Source organism: Penaeus vannamei, chromosome 21 (genome assembly GCF_042767895.1).
Source record: "Penaeus vannamei isolate JL-2024 chromosome 21, ASM4276789v1, whole genome shotgun sequence".
In the NCBI taxonomy this organism is placed as follows: domain Eukaryota; kingdom Metazoa; phylum Arthropoda; class Malacostraca; order Decapoda; family Penaeidae; genus Penaeus; species Penaeus vannamei.
The window spans coordinates 17621395-17638615 of record NC_091569.1 but is presented as its reverse complement, the minus strand read 5'-3'; the positions used below and the strand labels follow the sequence as shown (position 1 = coordinate 17638615).

The 17221-nt window shown below is 44.5% G+C and overlaps 1 protein-coding gene across 1 annotated transcript; it reads left to right on the top strand.

Annotated features, from left to right (window-relative positions):
* On the top strand, positions 1-613 carry LOC138865472 (DNA mismatch repair protein Msh6-like; the record flags this gene model as incomplete). Its single annotated transcript, XM_070136003.1, is given in 1 exon segment — positions 1-613. A coding segment is annotated over 1 exon segment (85 nt), but the record flags the coding sequence as incomplete, so codon positions are not given.
* Positions 614-17221: the final 16608 nt, after the last annotated feature.

Here is a 17221-nt window from a genome sequence, read left to right as displayed (position 1 = left end):
ATTTACAGAAGTATTTAGAGGAGAGAGCTCCGGGAAATTTGAACTTAAGGATTACATAAAAAAAATTATTGACATTGCTGCCTGAAACGTACAAATTATGAATTAATAAGGTTTTGTATCTAGAGATCTTGGTGTGTTCATTGGTATTAGTATGTATGCCTTTCAAAGAAGAAGGAAAAATAAGTAATTATGTATACATGATCTTCTTTGTACATTCCCAGTGATGACAAAATTCAGGGATCAGTTTTTTATGTATAATTTAGTTTTGTTAGATGTAACTCATAACTGATTACTAACAGATCAGTAGGATAATAGTTTATCATTGAAGTTACAGTTCATGATAAATTTTAGTAATTAGTATTTAAGTTTCCTCCTAAATGTAGTAGCTATTTACATTAATGAACTTGTACACTTTACAATCATATATGTATATCCAGTACGCTTTACAATCATATATGTACATCCAATATTCATACCACCTCTGATACACTGGGAAGTTGAAACTGACTGTATGTTATATATCAGTATTATTGTGCCATTTATTACTATTATATAAGAAAAATTGTTTATCTGTAATCCTTTCCTCAAGTTTCGAATAAAGATGTGTAACTGCAACACTTGATAGGAACATTCTATTTCACATTATATAAAGTATCATTGTCCATAGTTTGTGTATTCTAGGCTAGCCATATATATGTATAAAGAAATATCAGTAAAAAATGAAAGTGATTAGTGAAAAAAATAGTAATAAAAAAATACAATGCCCTTATAACATGCAGAGACAGTTTCACTGAACAAGATTCATTTGTACCACAAACCCTCCCAATACCTTGCTCATTGTGGGGGGGAAGGCTTAGGAGATGAAGACTGGAGCCCAATTCAGGGGTCACCCCTACCTTGGATTTCAGCCCTTGCCTCAGCTAATTTTGCTTGGTCTTTTCTTCCCTCCCCCCACCCAATCCCTTGTCCATTGTTGTAGTGGGGGGGCTTAGGAGATGAGTACTGGGACCCAATGCTGAGTATCTCACCTACCTTGGGCCTCAGCCCTTGACAACTAATTTCAAATGGTCTTTTCTCCCTCCTGCTCCCTCCAATCGTAGTTGTCGTGAAGGGCTTAGGAGACGGACACTAAGACCCAATGCAGGGATCTCCCCTGTCTAGGGCCTCAGCCCTCAACCCAACTAATTTTGCATAGCCTTTTCTCCCTCCAGCTTTGTTTCCATCCCTTCTGCAAGCCCTTCCACTATCTACTTCCTAAGGTGTAAGAGCCGTGCTGAAAGGAAGAAAGGCTGACCTTATCCCAGTCCTGAACGGCCTTAGGGAACCATGGGCACGGTACTCCCCTGACTTAGTTGTTTAGCCCTTACCCCCGTACAGGGCATTGGGGGGTGGACTGTTTACTTCCCTTACATAATCAAGTAATACCCTTATTAGGGGCAATGAGGCTTGCCCCTTCATCAAATAGCCCCACCAGCTCCCCGACCCCAGGCTCTCCTTTGACCATGACTTTGAACACTGAAACTACTACCCACTCCTATATGCCTACTAGTGCATTACCCACCCAAGCCGAGACTCAATCTCCAGAAGACATTCCTATTCTCCCAACTCCATCACCTCTACCCCTACAACCTTCTTCATCAAACACCCCAACCTCCCTTATTACTACCTTACAGCCTTATTCTCCTTCTCTCCGTAATACTACCCCACTCAACAACACCCGTTTCCACACGGCCCCATCCTTCTACCACCACCAACCCTACAAATATCTTAACTACTCTATTTAGCCTAGCTAAATGGGACCGATTTTTCGTGATCTCCCCTACAGCTCCTTGCTCAGGCAGCACTCTTCTCTTTCAACAATGTCTCCAAAAACATGTAGGCAGAATCCCTTTCCGTACCCGACGCGATCGCTCCTGTCTCTTAACAGTCAGATCTGAAGCTGAAACTATAGCATTATCAAGGGGGCTTAGGAGACGGAGACTGAGACCCAATGCCTAGGGCCTCAGCCCTCGCCTCAACTAATTTTGCATGGTCTTTTCTCCCTCCAGCTTTTTGTTTCCGTCCCTTCTCCAACCCCTTCTACTATCTACTTCCTAAGGTATTTGAGCCGTGCTGACAGGATGAAAGGCTGACCTTGTGCCAGTCCTGAACGGCCTGCGGGAACTATGGGCACGGTACTCCCGACTAATCTAGCCCTTACCTTTCACTAGCGATGGAGGTGGACCAGTTAATGCCTTTATAAATCCAGGCTCCCCATGACCAGTAATGAAAATGTAACCCCTGTATTAGAGGCAATGAGGCTAGCCCCTTATCAAATAGCCCAAACCCAGGCTCTCCTTTGACCACGGCTCCGAACACTGAATCTACTACCCACTCCTCAATGCCTACTATTGCATTACCCACCCAAGCAGAGAATAAATCTCCAGAAGACATTCCTACCCACCCAACTTCATCAACTCTACCCCCGCAACCTTCATCAAGCAACCAATCCTCCCTTATTACTACCTTGCATCCTTATTCTCCATCATTCCGTAATACTCCCTCTTCCACATGTCCCCGACCATCCACCAACAGCCACCCTACAGATATCTTAAATACTCTGTTTAGCCCAGCGAAATTGGACCGATTTTTCGTGATCCCTTCTACAGATCCTTTCTCAGGCAACACTCTTCTCTTTCAACAATGCCTCCAAAAACAAGTGGGCAGAGTCCCTTTCTATACCAGACGCGATCGCTCCCGTCTTGTAACAGTCAGATCAGAAACTGAATCTATAGCACTATCAAATTTAACTGATCATTCTGGCAACCCCATTCCTGCAGAACCTCATCCAACCCTTAATACCTGTACCGGAACTGTCTCTCTCTCCCCAGCAAACTGCCCAGTCGATACCAAAGATTGGTCAGACTGTGGAGAAGACTTATTAGGATGCCTCAAAGACCAAGATGTGAAATCAGTACATTGCTACACCATTCCTCCTAAAGGTCAACGAAAGAATCCGACCAACATTGCCAAAATTACCTTCCGTACACATGATCTTCCCTTACGTATCTACATCGGTGGACAAACCCTCCCTGTTTGACCATACCAACCCCGTCCCCGTCAATGTCAAAACTGTTGGCACTTTGGACATCCTGCCAAACATTGCCGTTCCACAGACCGATGCCCCATATGTGCCCAACCTGGTCATAATCGATCAAACTGCTCAGTACAAACACAAACATTATATGCTTAAGACACAAGATCCCATAATTCATGCTCCTTCCACAGAACCTCATCCAACCCTTAATACCTGTACCGGAACTGTCTCTCCCCAGCAAACTGCCCAGTCGATACCAAAGATTGGTCAGACTGTGGAGAAGACTTATTAGGATGCCTCAAAGACCAAGATGTGAAATGAGTACATTGCTACACCATTCCTCCCAAAGGTCAACAAAAGAATCCGACCAACATTGCCAAAATTACCTTCCGTACACATGACCTTCCCTTACGTATCTACATCCAATATCAACTACAGCCCCAACCACTTCTACATTCTACCTCCCACAGACCAATTCTTTTGCCACTCTAAACCCAGACACTCCAATCTCAACTACAGCCCCAACACCATCCCCTCTCCCTCCCCGCACTACCCGCAGTAGACAGACTAAACGTTCTAACCCTTCTTCCCCTACAGCACAATCACCTCCACCTACCTTTACCTTTATTCCTGAGACACCAATCTCCTCTACCCCCCCCCTCATAAGAAAACCTCTATCCCACAAAACTCTCCAACCAACTCCATTGCAGAAACAATTACCTTCTCACAAAACTCTCCAACCAATTCCACTGCAGAAACAATGGAGGGCATCCAAAGTTATATGCTTAAGACACAAGATCCCATAACTCATGCTCCTTCCACATACCTTGAATCTCATAATCTCCTTTCCCCTTCCCAGTTTGGTTTCCGAAGTGCCCGAAGTACAGCAGACCCACTTGCCCATTTCGAGACATACATTACATCGGCATTTGTACGCCATGAATCCGTATTAGCCATATTCTTTGATCTAGAAAAAGCATATGACACCACATGGCGATACCATATCGTCCAACAATTGTCCTCCCTAGGTTTACGTGGAAACATGGGCGTTTTCATTAAATCCTTCCTTTCTAAACGTACTTTCCAGGTCAAATTGCCTCTTCCACGTCATCATCCTTTCCTCAATTCGAAAGCGTCCCACAAGGAAGTGTGCTTAGTACCACTTTATTCCTTCTTGCTGTAAATGACATAGTCTCAGTCCTACCACCAGGAGCCCGAGCATCACTATATGTTGATGACTTAACCATCTATGCATCTAGCACATCCATACCAGATCTCTGTCAATTCCTTCAGTCTGCAATAACAACAGTAATTTCTTGGGCCACCAACCATGGCTTTCGCTTCTCTACCTCTAAATCTTTCCCCATCCTTTTCTCTTGCTCACGTACGGTCCCCAAACCCCCACTCTTCTTATATAATGCTCCACTCCAATACCGTTCTTCTGGCAAATTCCTAGGCGTTATATTTGATTCCAAATTGTCCTGGCGAGACCATATCTTGTACATCAAAGAAAAAGTTCAACGTCGCCTCCGAATCTTACAAACTCTCTCACATATATCCTGGGGCTCAGATCGCAAAACTCTCCTCCATCTTCATGTTACCTTGATTCTCTCCACTCTGGATTATGGATGCCATATCTACTCCTCTGCCTCAACCTCTCTTCTTGCTCACCTTGATATAATCCACCACAGCAGTCTCCGCTTAGCCCTAGGCGCATTCCGCTCCTCTCCAGTTGAGAGCCTATATACTGAATCAGGCATGCCGTCCCTCTCTCGACGTCGAGCCCTTCTCTCTCTCCGATGCATTGTCGATTTCACCAATTTTCCCTTGCCAAACTAACTATTCCACAATCCTTACTTCATACCTTTACCTCTTCTCCACGTTTACCAACTCCTCTCCCTGTACGCATGGATACCCTCCTCTCCCATTCCCCCTTCCCTCATCTCCGACCTCTCCCACTGTCTGTCCATTCCATTCCTCCATGGCTTATACCTAACCCCTGTATTTGCTCCTCAGTTTTCCCTGACCCACCAAAATCAGATATTCCCCCCTCAATCCTTCTCACTCATTTCCTTGACCATGCCTCCATTCATTCCTCCAGCATTCATGTTTACACTGACGGTTCCAAATCCATCTCAGGAGCTGGATTCGCTGTAACATTCCCAAATTGCACTTTCAAATACACCCTCCTGAATCTAGTGTCCTTACTACAGAACTATATGCACTCCTTTTTGCCTTAAGACGCATATACTCATCCACCTCTTCCTCTTTTACTATTTTTACTGACTCCCGTAACTCTTTAACCCCCATAAAGTCTATGCACTCGACCAATCCCCTTGTCTATAAGAGCCAGAACTGGTTGTTCTATCTATCCACACGTCACAAATCTGTCAGATTTTGTTGGGTACCCAGCCATGTTGGAATCCCTGGCAATGAACAGGCAGATACCCTTTCACGATATGCCGCAATGTCCACATCACCTCAAGAACGCTTCTCACATATTCCAGCTACGGATTACTACCCCCACTTTAAGACCTTCTTGTATATCCGATGGCAATCTTTTTGGTCAAGACTCCACAACAATAAATTATATACCGTAAAACCATCAATCTCCTCTTGGTTAACTCCATATCACAAAAACAGACGTTGGGAGACGGCCCTCGCACGATTACGTATTGGCCACACTCGCCTAACACATGCCTATCTGATGTCACGCTCAGACCCGCCCCTATGTTCTCTATGTAACATACCTCTTTCAGTCCCGCACATTCTCTTGTCCTGTCCACGCTTTAATACAGCACGTACCTCTGCTTTTCCACACCTATCCTCCCTTCACCGACCTCCCAATATATCAGACATCCTTACAGAATCCCACAGCTTCTGCCTCGACAACCTGTTCTCCTTCCTCAGACGCATAAATATCCTTCACTTGATCTAACTCCCTTACCTAAACCACCATAACCTTTTCCCCCATCTTCAACCTTTCAACACTCCTCTAGATAGTTGATACATAGCAACTATCACCTGACATCCCCTTTACTAGACCTTCCTATAGTGCTAAATGACCACTTCTAGACTACTTTCCCTATAGTGACCGCTTCCCAGAACTCCTTTCTCCTACTTCATATGTACCACTTCTTAATCTCCCGCGCCGGTGCTTTGATAGAGCTGACTGGTGCACTTTCACTTCACTCTCTACTATCCCTACCCCTCCATCCCCCTTCTCGCCCATTTCAGATATGCTACAATGTTTCACAACCACGGTCGTAAGAGCTAGGCTGCCTATACAGCCATTCCTCGAACCTCAAGACCTTATACCTTCAAGTGTGTTCCATGGTGGAATTCTTATTGCTCCAAAGCGCTTCACTTAAAACATGCAGCCTGGAACAATTACCTCTACAAACGAGGTACCTCTAATCAGCTATCAACCCTTATCTCCTTCAAAAGAGCATCCGCCTGTCTTCGCCTACAATCCGGAACAGTACAACAAACAGCTGGAGAAATTATGTTTCCTCAATTACATATACATCTATTTCAGCTGTTTGGCGTCGGATCCATAAACTATTAGGCAAACATCCCCCACATCCAGCCCCCGTCCTCCATATTCGAGATTTTCTCATCTCTGATCCTATCCAAGTACTTAACGAACTGGGCGACTATTTCCCCGACACTTTTCTTCCATGAAGCCCATCAGAGAAAGCACTCCCATCACCTTCACCCTATCCTCTGATGAGTCTTGTAATGCTCCTTTTATTCCTCTGAACTCAATGCTGCCTTACAAACGTGCCGCAGCACTCATGAAGGCACTGACGGTATTCACGATCGTATGCTTCGACACCTCCCATCCTCTCTAGTCTTCCTATTAACTATTTTCAACCTCATATGGACGTCAGGAAATTTTCCTTCTCATTGGAGAGCTCTTATCCTAGCCTTCTTGAAACCAAATAAATCGGGTACCCTCCCTCAAGATTACCTAGCTGCTTGTGCAAACTATTAGAATGAATGGTTAACTTCTGCTTAATGTGGTACCTTGAATCTCACAATCTTCTCTCTCCTTCCCAGTTTGGTTTCCGCCGTGCCCGACGTACAGCAGACCCCCTTGCCCATTTCGAGGCATATATTACATTTGCATTTGCACGCCATGAATCCATATTTGCCATATTCTTTGACTTAGAAAAGCATATAATACCACATCGCGGTACCATATTCTCCAACAATTGTCCTCCCTTGCCATACGTGATAACACGGGTGTCTTCATAAAGTCTTTCCTCTCCAAATGTACTTTCCAGATCAAAATTGCCTCTTCCATGTCATCATCCTCTCCTCAGTTTGAAGGCTGATGTGATCCTCACAATGCAATGTGCTTAGCACCACTTTATTCCTTCTTGCTGTTAATGACATTGTCTCAGTGCTACTACCAGGAGCCCGGGCATCATTATTTGATGATTTAATCAACTACGCCTCTGGCACATCCATACCAGATCTCCGCCAATTCCTTCACTTTGCAATAACATCAGTATCTTCCTGGGTCACTAACCATGGCTTTCGCTTTTCTACCAAATAATTCTCCATCCTTTTCTCTCGCTCACGTGGAGGTCCCCAACCTCCAATACCGTTCCTCTGGCAAATTCCTTGGTATTATTTTGACTTCAAATTGTCCTGGCGAGACCATATCTTTTAGATTAAAGAAAAAGTTCATCGCCATCGAATCTTGCAAACTCTTTCCTACATATCCTGGGGTTCAGTTCGCAAAACTCTCTATTTACATGTTACCTTGATCCTCTCCACTCTAGATTATGGATGACATATCTACTCTGTCTCAACCTCCTTTCTTGCTCACGTAGATGCAATCCACCACTTCGGGTCTGCTTAGCTCTTGGCACCTTCAATTTCTCTCCAGTTGAGAGGCTGTATACTGAGTCAGGCATACCATCTATCTCTCGACGCCGTACCCTTCTCTCTCTCCGATGCTATTCTCGATCCCACCTACTCCTTCACCAAACTAACGATCCACGAACCCTGCTTCCTACCTTCACTTCTTCTCCACGTTTACCTACTCCTTTCTCCTTACGCATGGATACCCTCCTCTCCCATTCCCTCCGACATGTCCCGTTTTTTGTCCATTCCGTTCCGCTACAAATCCACCTCCAGAGCTGGTTTCGCAGTAACCTTCCCAAATCGTACTTTCAAATACACCCTCCCTCCTGAATCTAGTGTCCTTACTTCAGAACTGTATGCACCCCTTTTTGCCTTAAAACACATATACTCACTCCCTTCCTCTTTCACTAGTTTTACTGACTCCCATAACTCATTAACTCTCATAAAGTCTATGTAGTCGACCAATCCCTTTGTCTGTAAGATCCAGAACTGGTTATTCTACCTGTCCACCCGCCATAAACCTATCAGATTTTGCTGGGTACCCAGCCATGTTGGAATCCCCGGCAGTGAACAGGCAGATACTTTATCACGTTGTGCCGCTATGTCCACATCACACTAACCACACTTCTCACATATTCCAGCCACGGAATAACCGACGGCAATCTTTCTAGTCAAGTCTTCGCACTAATAATTTACATACTATAAAACTATCAATCTCCTCTTGGTCAGCTCCATTTCACCGGAAAAGACTTTGGGAGATGGCTCTCGCACACATGTATTGGCCACACCCATCTAACACACTCCTATCTAATTGCATGTTCTTATCCGCTCCTATGTCCCCTATGTAATATCCCTCTTTGAGTTCCACACATTCTGTTGTCCTCTCCACGCTTTGCTACAGCCCGCAGCCAACTATCCTCCCTTCACCGACCTCCCAACCTATCAGACATCCTTACAGAATCCAATACTTTTTGCTTTGACAACCTGTTCTCCTTCCTCAGACGCATATATAGCCTTCACTTGATCTAATTCTCTTACCTAAACTCACTGTAACCCATTCACTCATCAACTTTGCCCATCTTTAACCTTTCAATAATACTCTAGGTAGTAGGTGACGCATAGCAACTAATTACTAACTCAATCACCCTTCACCACCCTTTACTGTACCTTCCTATAGTGCTATATGACATCAGATGTCTAGCACATTTATTTTGCTTTTAACCATTAATCATTTTCTTCCCTCCCAGTATCTTGCTCGTTGCCGTGAGGGGCTTAGGAGACGGAGATTGGAGCCCTTTATAGGGATTGCCCCTACCTTGGACTTCAGCCCTTACCTCAACTAATTTTGCTTGTTCTTTTCTTCTCCTTTCTTCTTCCATATCTTCATCCTCTTCCTCTGCCCCCTTCCTTAGGTGTGATAGCAGTGCTGAAAGGATGGAAGGCTGGCTTTATGTCAATCGTGAACGGCTTTCGGGAGCCTTGGTTAATTGCCTAGCCCTTACCCCTTATGGGCACCCAGAGAGGTAGACCATTTCTTTTCCCCATTTTATTCAGGCTCACCATGGCCAATAATGAAGAGTTTTTACCCTTAACAGGGGCATTAAGGCTTGCCCCTTTATCAACTAGCCTATTTAAATTTAATTTTGATGGTTTTCCGACCCCTACCCATCCTTTGATCACAGCTCCGACCATTGATACTAATACCCCCTCCTCGACGTTTACTGACAATGCTATCCATTCTGAATCACCCACCCAGGTTATTACTCAACTTCCAAAATGCACCCCTTCCTCTCTCCTAGCATTCTCTTTTCCATCTCCTACTGCACAGTCTTCTTCAATGTCTATTCCTTATTCCCTTATTACTCTTCATCCCTACTGCAGAACTACTCCACTCCGCACCACCCCATCTTCCTCTCGCCCTCGTCCTTCTACTGCCTCTATTTCTGCAAACCTTTTGAATGCTCTCTGTAGCCCAGCCAAGTGGAATCGATTCTTTCTGATTCTCCCCACAGCCCCCTATTCTGAGAATAGCCTTCTCTTTTAACAGTGCCTCCAAAAACAAGTAGGCAATTTTACCTTTCACAGTCGCTCCGATCGTTCACGCTTTGTCACTTCTGTCACTGTTACATCTAAAATCCCAAGCTCGTGCATTATCTACCCTAACTAACCTCACTGGCAAACCCATTCCTGCCAAAATCACCCCTCTCTTAATACTTGTACTGGAACTGTTTCTATCTCACCAAATGCTTGTCCTGTCTACAACAAGGACTGGTCAGACTGTGAAAATAACTTACTTACCTGCCTTGCTGAATATGAAGCAGTGGCAGTACAGTGTTACGATATGCCACCTAAAACATCTAAAACTTTCTAAAGATGATCGAAAGGAACACTTCGCTTCTTTACCCACCCCGTATCCCTCTGTTCCTACTCCTACATTTAAAGCATCTGCAGACATCCATCCTCCTCCTCAAGTTCCTCCTACACCCTCCCAACATACCCCACCCTCTCTATCACTCCCACTTTAATACTCACACGAATCCCCTCGATCACAAGTGTCATTCTCCAGACCCCTCCCCTCCAGACATTCATCCTGATACTTCACCACCTTCCCCAGTCCCCAATTTATTATCCCCCAAGATACAATGCAATTGACTCAATCGCTCTACCCTCTTAACCTTTCCCATTTTACTAATCCCTGCTCTACTTCATTTACTTCCCCTCTTTTCCCTTTTCGTTACCATACTTTCCTATAACACCCTCTATCTTTTTACATCTAACACCCCCCCCTCTCCCCGGATTCTTCTAATTTTCCAACAGCCATCCCATATTGAAAATCGACAAAGTTTCAAGGACTAGATCAAATCTAGAAAAAATACAGACATTATGGTGTGAATTTTGAACAGATTCATCCTAAAGCTAGTGCTTGTTGCAAGCACATTTAGAAAAAAATACATATGTATCGTTTTTACAAGAAGCACAGGAAAAAAAACTAGATTTTTTATTCAGCTACAAAAAGAGCCCTAAAACGTGATAGGGACGACTACAAATGTAGTGTTTCAAAATAGCTTTTTTGTGTGTGTGTGTTCGTATATTTTCATAATTATTATTAGCTATAAGAATAATCTTCCTTTAACATTATCCTCTATCATTTACCTGCATTCCGAAGTATTGCGGAAATTCCAAGCAAGTAATAGTATCTCACTAAGCGACATTTGTCAGAGGGTCACGCTGATTTTGGGTGATTATAGGCCTACATTGACTACTTTCGGAAATTTCTTTAAAACCCCATAAAATAACATAGGTATTTTGATTTCATTTTCGAACAGAAAAACCTTTTATCTAGTTGTAACCCAGCTATATATATATCTAATTACTATATGATACATATATATAATCTTACATTTTTTTCACATACGTATCTTCACACACACATACATATGCATATACGCCTGACCATTGCTTCCTCTGTTTATTCCTCTCTTCTTGCCTCACCAGGCATTAGAATGTGTTGTCTATCTCTTCCACAAGAGCTATGTATTGTAACGCATCCATGTTCATCACCGTTCGTCACATGTTAATAACGTGACTTGTTGCGATCTTTAAACCAGTGTATAGATCAAGTAGACTCCCTGCGGGGAGCCAAGGAGCAACACCTCGCTCCGAGGAGCTGCCGCACTCCAACATCCTATTCAGTAAAGGAGTCAAGACATCTTGGTTGTCTACCTTAAACCCCTTGCTCGCCATCTACCAACTCTTGTAGGACCCAACATTTGGGGCCTAGTGCTTATATGAAGCACTTTTTGACTTTTTGGTTTATGAATATTTTGCATAGACTTGTAGAACACTATAAAAAAAAACATTTATGTCACTTTTACAAAAAGCACGGAAAAATGCAATCTTATTGCAACAAGCACTAGATTTTTCCATCAGCTATAATATGGCCCATAAAACATTTATTTCTGACTAAAATTGCGTCTGCTACAGCTTTTGAAGACTACTTGAGTTGGTCACACTTGAGTTGGGGTGTTTATCGGCGTACATTTGTCATATTTTAAAAATGGCAAATTTTGCACGGTCATTTCTCCTTTTCCTTTCCTTCTCTTCTCCAACCCCTTCTGCTAACTACTTACCGAGGTGTGAGAGCCGTGCTGAAAAGATGAAAGATTGACTGTACCAGTCATGAACGGCCTCGGGGAACCATGGGCACGGCATTCCCCTGTTTAGTCTAGCCCATACCCCTCATGGAGACCCTGAAGGCTGGAATGTTTCCCTCCATTCCATTTTCTAGTGGCATGTGGTGTGATAGGTGACCTTGTAATCTGACTGGCTGTTCTGCCCCTGAAATAGTAACCTATCCACGTTAAGTCTACTGATTCGCTTCTGGATCAGGGTCTGCTGAATACAGAGGCGGGGCTTCCATGGTGGCACGAGGGGGGGGAGGGTGGCACCCGCTCGTCTGCAATCTGCGCACGGTGTGCCCCCCCCCCCCCAATGGTTATTGCCTCGTCGTAACGTCAATTATTGCGTAAAGTTCTTTACCGAGGCTGCACGTTAAACAAAGCTGAAACCTTGTTTGATTAGACAATGTTAAGAACTCATGAAGGTTTTTATTTTGGAAAAAAAGGAGGGGCTCCGCGCATGAACTCGTGTAACTTCACCAGCCACGTACTTTCTTTTTTACAACGGTGATGCTCCTTGGTGCTAACTTCTGTTCCACGTGAGCCTAATTTGGTTCAGTTTGCCTGGGAAATTGTTCTTAAACAACACTGTGTTTGCCTTTAGTTAGCTCTCCATCTGAATAAATGTAAACATCTCTCCACTGTTTCAATAGGCTAACGTTAGCATCCTTCGTATGTTTTGCGACATGAATTAACAGTCAACATCAGAGTATCTTACCATGTTGCCACTGTGATGTAACAGTACAAATAACATCTTGCTTATCCTTGTGTTTGTGGACACGATTTCAGTGTAAACTACAGTATGAAACGGAGGCAGGGATATATCTCCAATTTCTTCACTAAGAAAAAAATATAGCGGGGAGAGTGCGAGGGAGTGTGAGAGTCAGATTCAGGATGAATGCAGCCAGACAGCTAACACAGACCAAAATTCCCAGGGCTAGACCAGCACTCATGGACTTCCAGGTGAAAATGCAGGTATTAGGGAAATGCCTTCAAATGTGTAATGTGGTGTTCTGCACGATTACAGTTATTTAGTAAATGAACGAATTTAAATAACTTTTAATCACGTTAGTGAACAAGTGCAATACACTTAAACTTCTATATTTGTTAATTAAACAGTTCATATATTTATGCTATGCACTTAATATTGTGTATTTGTTAAACAGTTCATATATTCATGCTATGTATTATTTTTAAAATAATTATGTACACTTTATAAAAAAAAAAAATCATGTAACTGTTCAATATAAATATTGAAGTGGGCAGCCTTAATTTTTGTTACTTTTGGGCGACCCCCCCCCCCCAGCTTTATTGTTATCCCCAACCAGAAAATTCTCTGGACCCGCCCCTGCCTGAATATCAAGAGGACTTCCTAGTTCAAAAGCTTTCTCCAGATCTTGGAATACTACCACATATGTGACAGTGTTGATTGTGCTCAAGAGCGTGGCCATGATGTGGGCTGTGCTCATGTCCCTTGTAAACCCATGGAAGTGTTCATGTAGGGGTCCCAGTTTCAATGGAGCCGGTTTAGTACCGTCCTCTCAAGCCGGCTTGCTCAGACAGCTGAGAGATGATGCGATATTCCCTGACTCCTTTAGTTTTAGGATGGGAACTATATGTTAGCCCTCTTCTAGCTCAAGAGTAAAAGTTTCCCAGGATGGGTTGCTGGAATGCAAACTCGCCAATCAGGCCTTGGTGGGAAATGATAGGGTAGGAGATTCCATCAGAGCCCGGGGATGAGAATTGTTTTTGTATGTCTGCCTGGTTGTAGACGTTCTTGGTTTGTCCTCAATTCAGCTGCTAGACTGTGCTACTTGTTCTCGCAGAGAACTCGAACACCAGCCAGTTTGCCTCCAATTGAGGGTCTTGTTTGTATGTGGGGACTAGTAATAGTCTGTGCGACGCCCTGATTTATGGCATCGACAATTCTGGCCTCAAGCATATCCACGTTTTCACTCTGCAGGGGTTCATTGCATCTGAGGCAGCAGGCCAGGGTATTCTGAATGGTTTGCCAGTTGGCTTTGTCTGCTTTCCATCTAGGATTGTGCTGTGGTATTTGGGTTGGACCAGCATCCAATAGGGTGGTACCAATCACTTGCAACAGTCCCATCGGTACACCATCTGATTCTCAGAGCTGTGTCAAAGGTGAGGTCTAGAACCCCCTCTGCCCCCTTGACATGCGTTGGTTCTTTGGTGTTAAGAAAGGCGATTCAGAGAATGACAAGCACGTCGGCTATGTGATAACCTGCCACGTCTGATTCCCTTTAGGGAGCCAGGATGGGGCGGTGTGCATTGAAGTCTCCTCATGATCACTCGGTCCTCTGCCGCGGTAACACAGTCCTTGCCGATGTCTAAGCTCCTACAGCCTGGCCGGCTGCACTTATTGTACTGCGTGCAAGGACTTGGCCAATGTTAGAGCAAGAAGGGGAGTCTCGCTCTGAGGTGGAGTAGGATCTGGTTTGGATGCGTCCAGCTTCTTCCCCTTCAAGGCTGCAGCAGTCTGGGTCATTGCTGTCATGGCGACCCAGACTGTCTTCACCGCCTACTCACTCGACCTTCACAAAGCTGTTGCTACTGCAGTGACTGCAACACTCAGCAGGATTGTCATATGACATCTTTCTTGCCAAAGAGGAATTGATCCGCTCTTGGGGATGATCTTTATTCCTTTGATTCTTTTTGTGCACTGGATGAGGTCGGGCACGAATGGCATTGCCAGGGACTTTAGTCAAAGTATATAATACTTTAGCTTGGGATTCGGCGATTGGGGCGGCATCGGAAGAAAACTTTGCCTGCTTGTTTTGGAGGCATTACTGTAAGAAATCCCATTAAGCTGGGCCAAAGAGAGTACTCAAAAGAGCTGTAGGGATGGGAGTAGTAGAAGGGCGGGGTCTTGTGGAAGAGGTGTTGAGTTAAGGCAAGGTGAATGGTTGATGGTTAATGGTTAAAAAACAAAATAAATATGCTAGACATTTAAGGTCATATAGCAGTATAGGAAGGTAAAGGTGGTCAAGGGTGATAGACTGTTATGCGTCGACTATCGAGAGTAATATTGAAAGGTTAAAGATAGATATAGGAATTGATGAGTGAATGGGTTATGGTGGGTTTAGGTAAGGGGATTAGATTAAGTGAAGGATATGTATGCGTCTGAGGAAGAAGAACTGGTTGTCAAAGCAGAAAGTGTGGGATTCTGTAAGGATGTTTCATAGGTTGGGAGGTCAGTGAAGGAAGGATAGGTGGGGGGGAAAGCAGAGGTGCGAGCTGTAGCAAAGCGTGAACAGGACAACAGAATGTGTAGAACTGAAAGAGGGACATTGCATCCTGTGGGCTGTGTTGAGAGGGAGTAGGAGGAAGGGGTGTAGGGAGAATATGAATAGCAGGAGGGTGGATAACGGCAGTAGTTGGACCGGAGGGGGATTGGTTGTGTTGGGAGGGAGTAGGAGGAAGGGGTGTATGGGGAATATGAGTAGGAGGATGATATCGGCAGTCACTTTGAGTGTGGAGGGAGCGGGAGTTGTAGAAAGACAAAGGTTTTCTTTTGAGGGGGGAAGAGGTGACTGGTGTCTGAGGAGTAAAGGCAAAGGTAGGTGGAGATGAGTGTGTGGTAGGAGGAGGAGTGGAACGTTTAGTCTGTCTGCTGCAGGTAGGGAGGGTGGGAAGGTGTTGGAGGTGTAGCTGAGATTGGAGTGTCTGGATGTAGAGTGTCAAAAGAATTTGATTGAGGAAGGTAGGAGGTAGAAGTGGGGAAGTAATATGTAGGTATAGGGGAGGGTGTAGGAACATCTTGGGAGGGGAGGGGCAGAGCGAGCGACATTACTGTAGGTGAATCAGCCCATATCAAATACATTATAAGGGCCGCCGCAGTTGGCACATGTGCGTTATTGTGCAGAGCAGTTTGATCGGTTATGACCAGGTTGGGCACATAAGGGGTATTGGGGTTTGGAAAGCCAGTGTTTGGCAGGTTGTCTTAAACGCCAAAAGTTTTGACAGTGACGGGGAGGAGGTTGATATGGTTGAACAGGGAGGAATTCTCCACCAATGTAGAAATTAAATGGAAGGTCATTTGTACGGAAAGTAATTTCGGCAATTTTGGTGGGGTTCTTACGATGACCTCTAGAAGGAATGGAGTAGCGCTGCACTGATATCACATCACGGTCTTTGAGGCAGGCGAGTAAATCTCCACAATCTGACCAATCTTTCGTATCGACAGGGTACTTGCCGGGGGGAGAGAGACACTCCAAGTACAAGTATTAAAGGTTGGATAAGATTCTGCAGGAATGGGGTTGCCAGAGAAATCAGAGTTGATAATGCTATAGCTTGGGTTTCAGATGTAACTGTACCAAGACGGGAACGATCGGGTCGGATACGGAAAGGGACTTTGCCTACTTTGACATAGCTGAAAGAGGTGTTGCCTGTGTAAGGAGCTGTTGGGGGAATCATGAAAAATCGGTCCCATTTAGCTTGGCTGAATAGAGTATTGAATATATTTGTAGGGTTTGTTGTAGAAGGACGGGGACATGTGGAAGAGGGAGTATTGTTGAGTGGGGGTAGTATTACGGAGAGACGAAGAATAAGGCTGTAAGGTAGTAATAAGGGAAGATGAGGTGATTGGTGAAGAAGATTGTGGGGATAGAGTTGAGGAAGTTGAAGAAGTTGGGAGAGTAGGTCTCGATTTGGGTGGATAATGCACTAGTAGGCATTGAGGAGTGGGTAGTAATTGTAGTGTTCAGAGTAGTGGTCAAAGGAGAGCCTGGAGCCGGGGAGCCGGGAGAGTTTGAATCGGTGGGGCTATTTGATGAAGGGGCAAACCTTATTGCCTGTAATATGAGCATTACTTCTTCATTGTTGGCCATGTTCGGGAAATAATCAGTGCACCCCTCAGGGTTCCCTTAAGGGGTAAGGGCTAAACAACAAAACAGGAGAATACTGTGCCCATGGTTCCCGCCGGCCGTTCAGGACTGGCACAAAGTCAGCCTTTCATCCTTTCAGCACGGCTCTTACACCTTCAGTATATAGTAATAGGGGTTGGAGAAGGGATGGAAACAAAAGAGCTGGAGGGAGACAAAAACACGCAAAATTAGTTGAGTCAAGG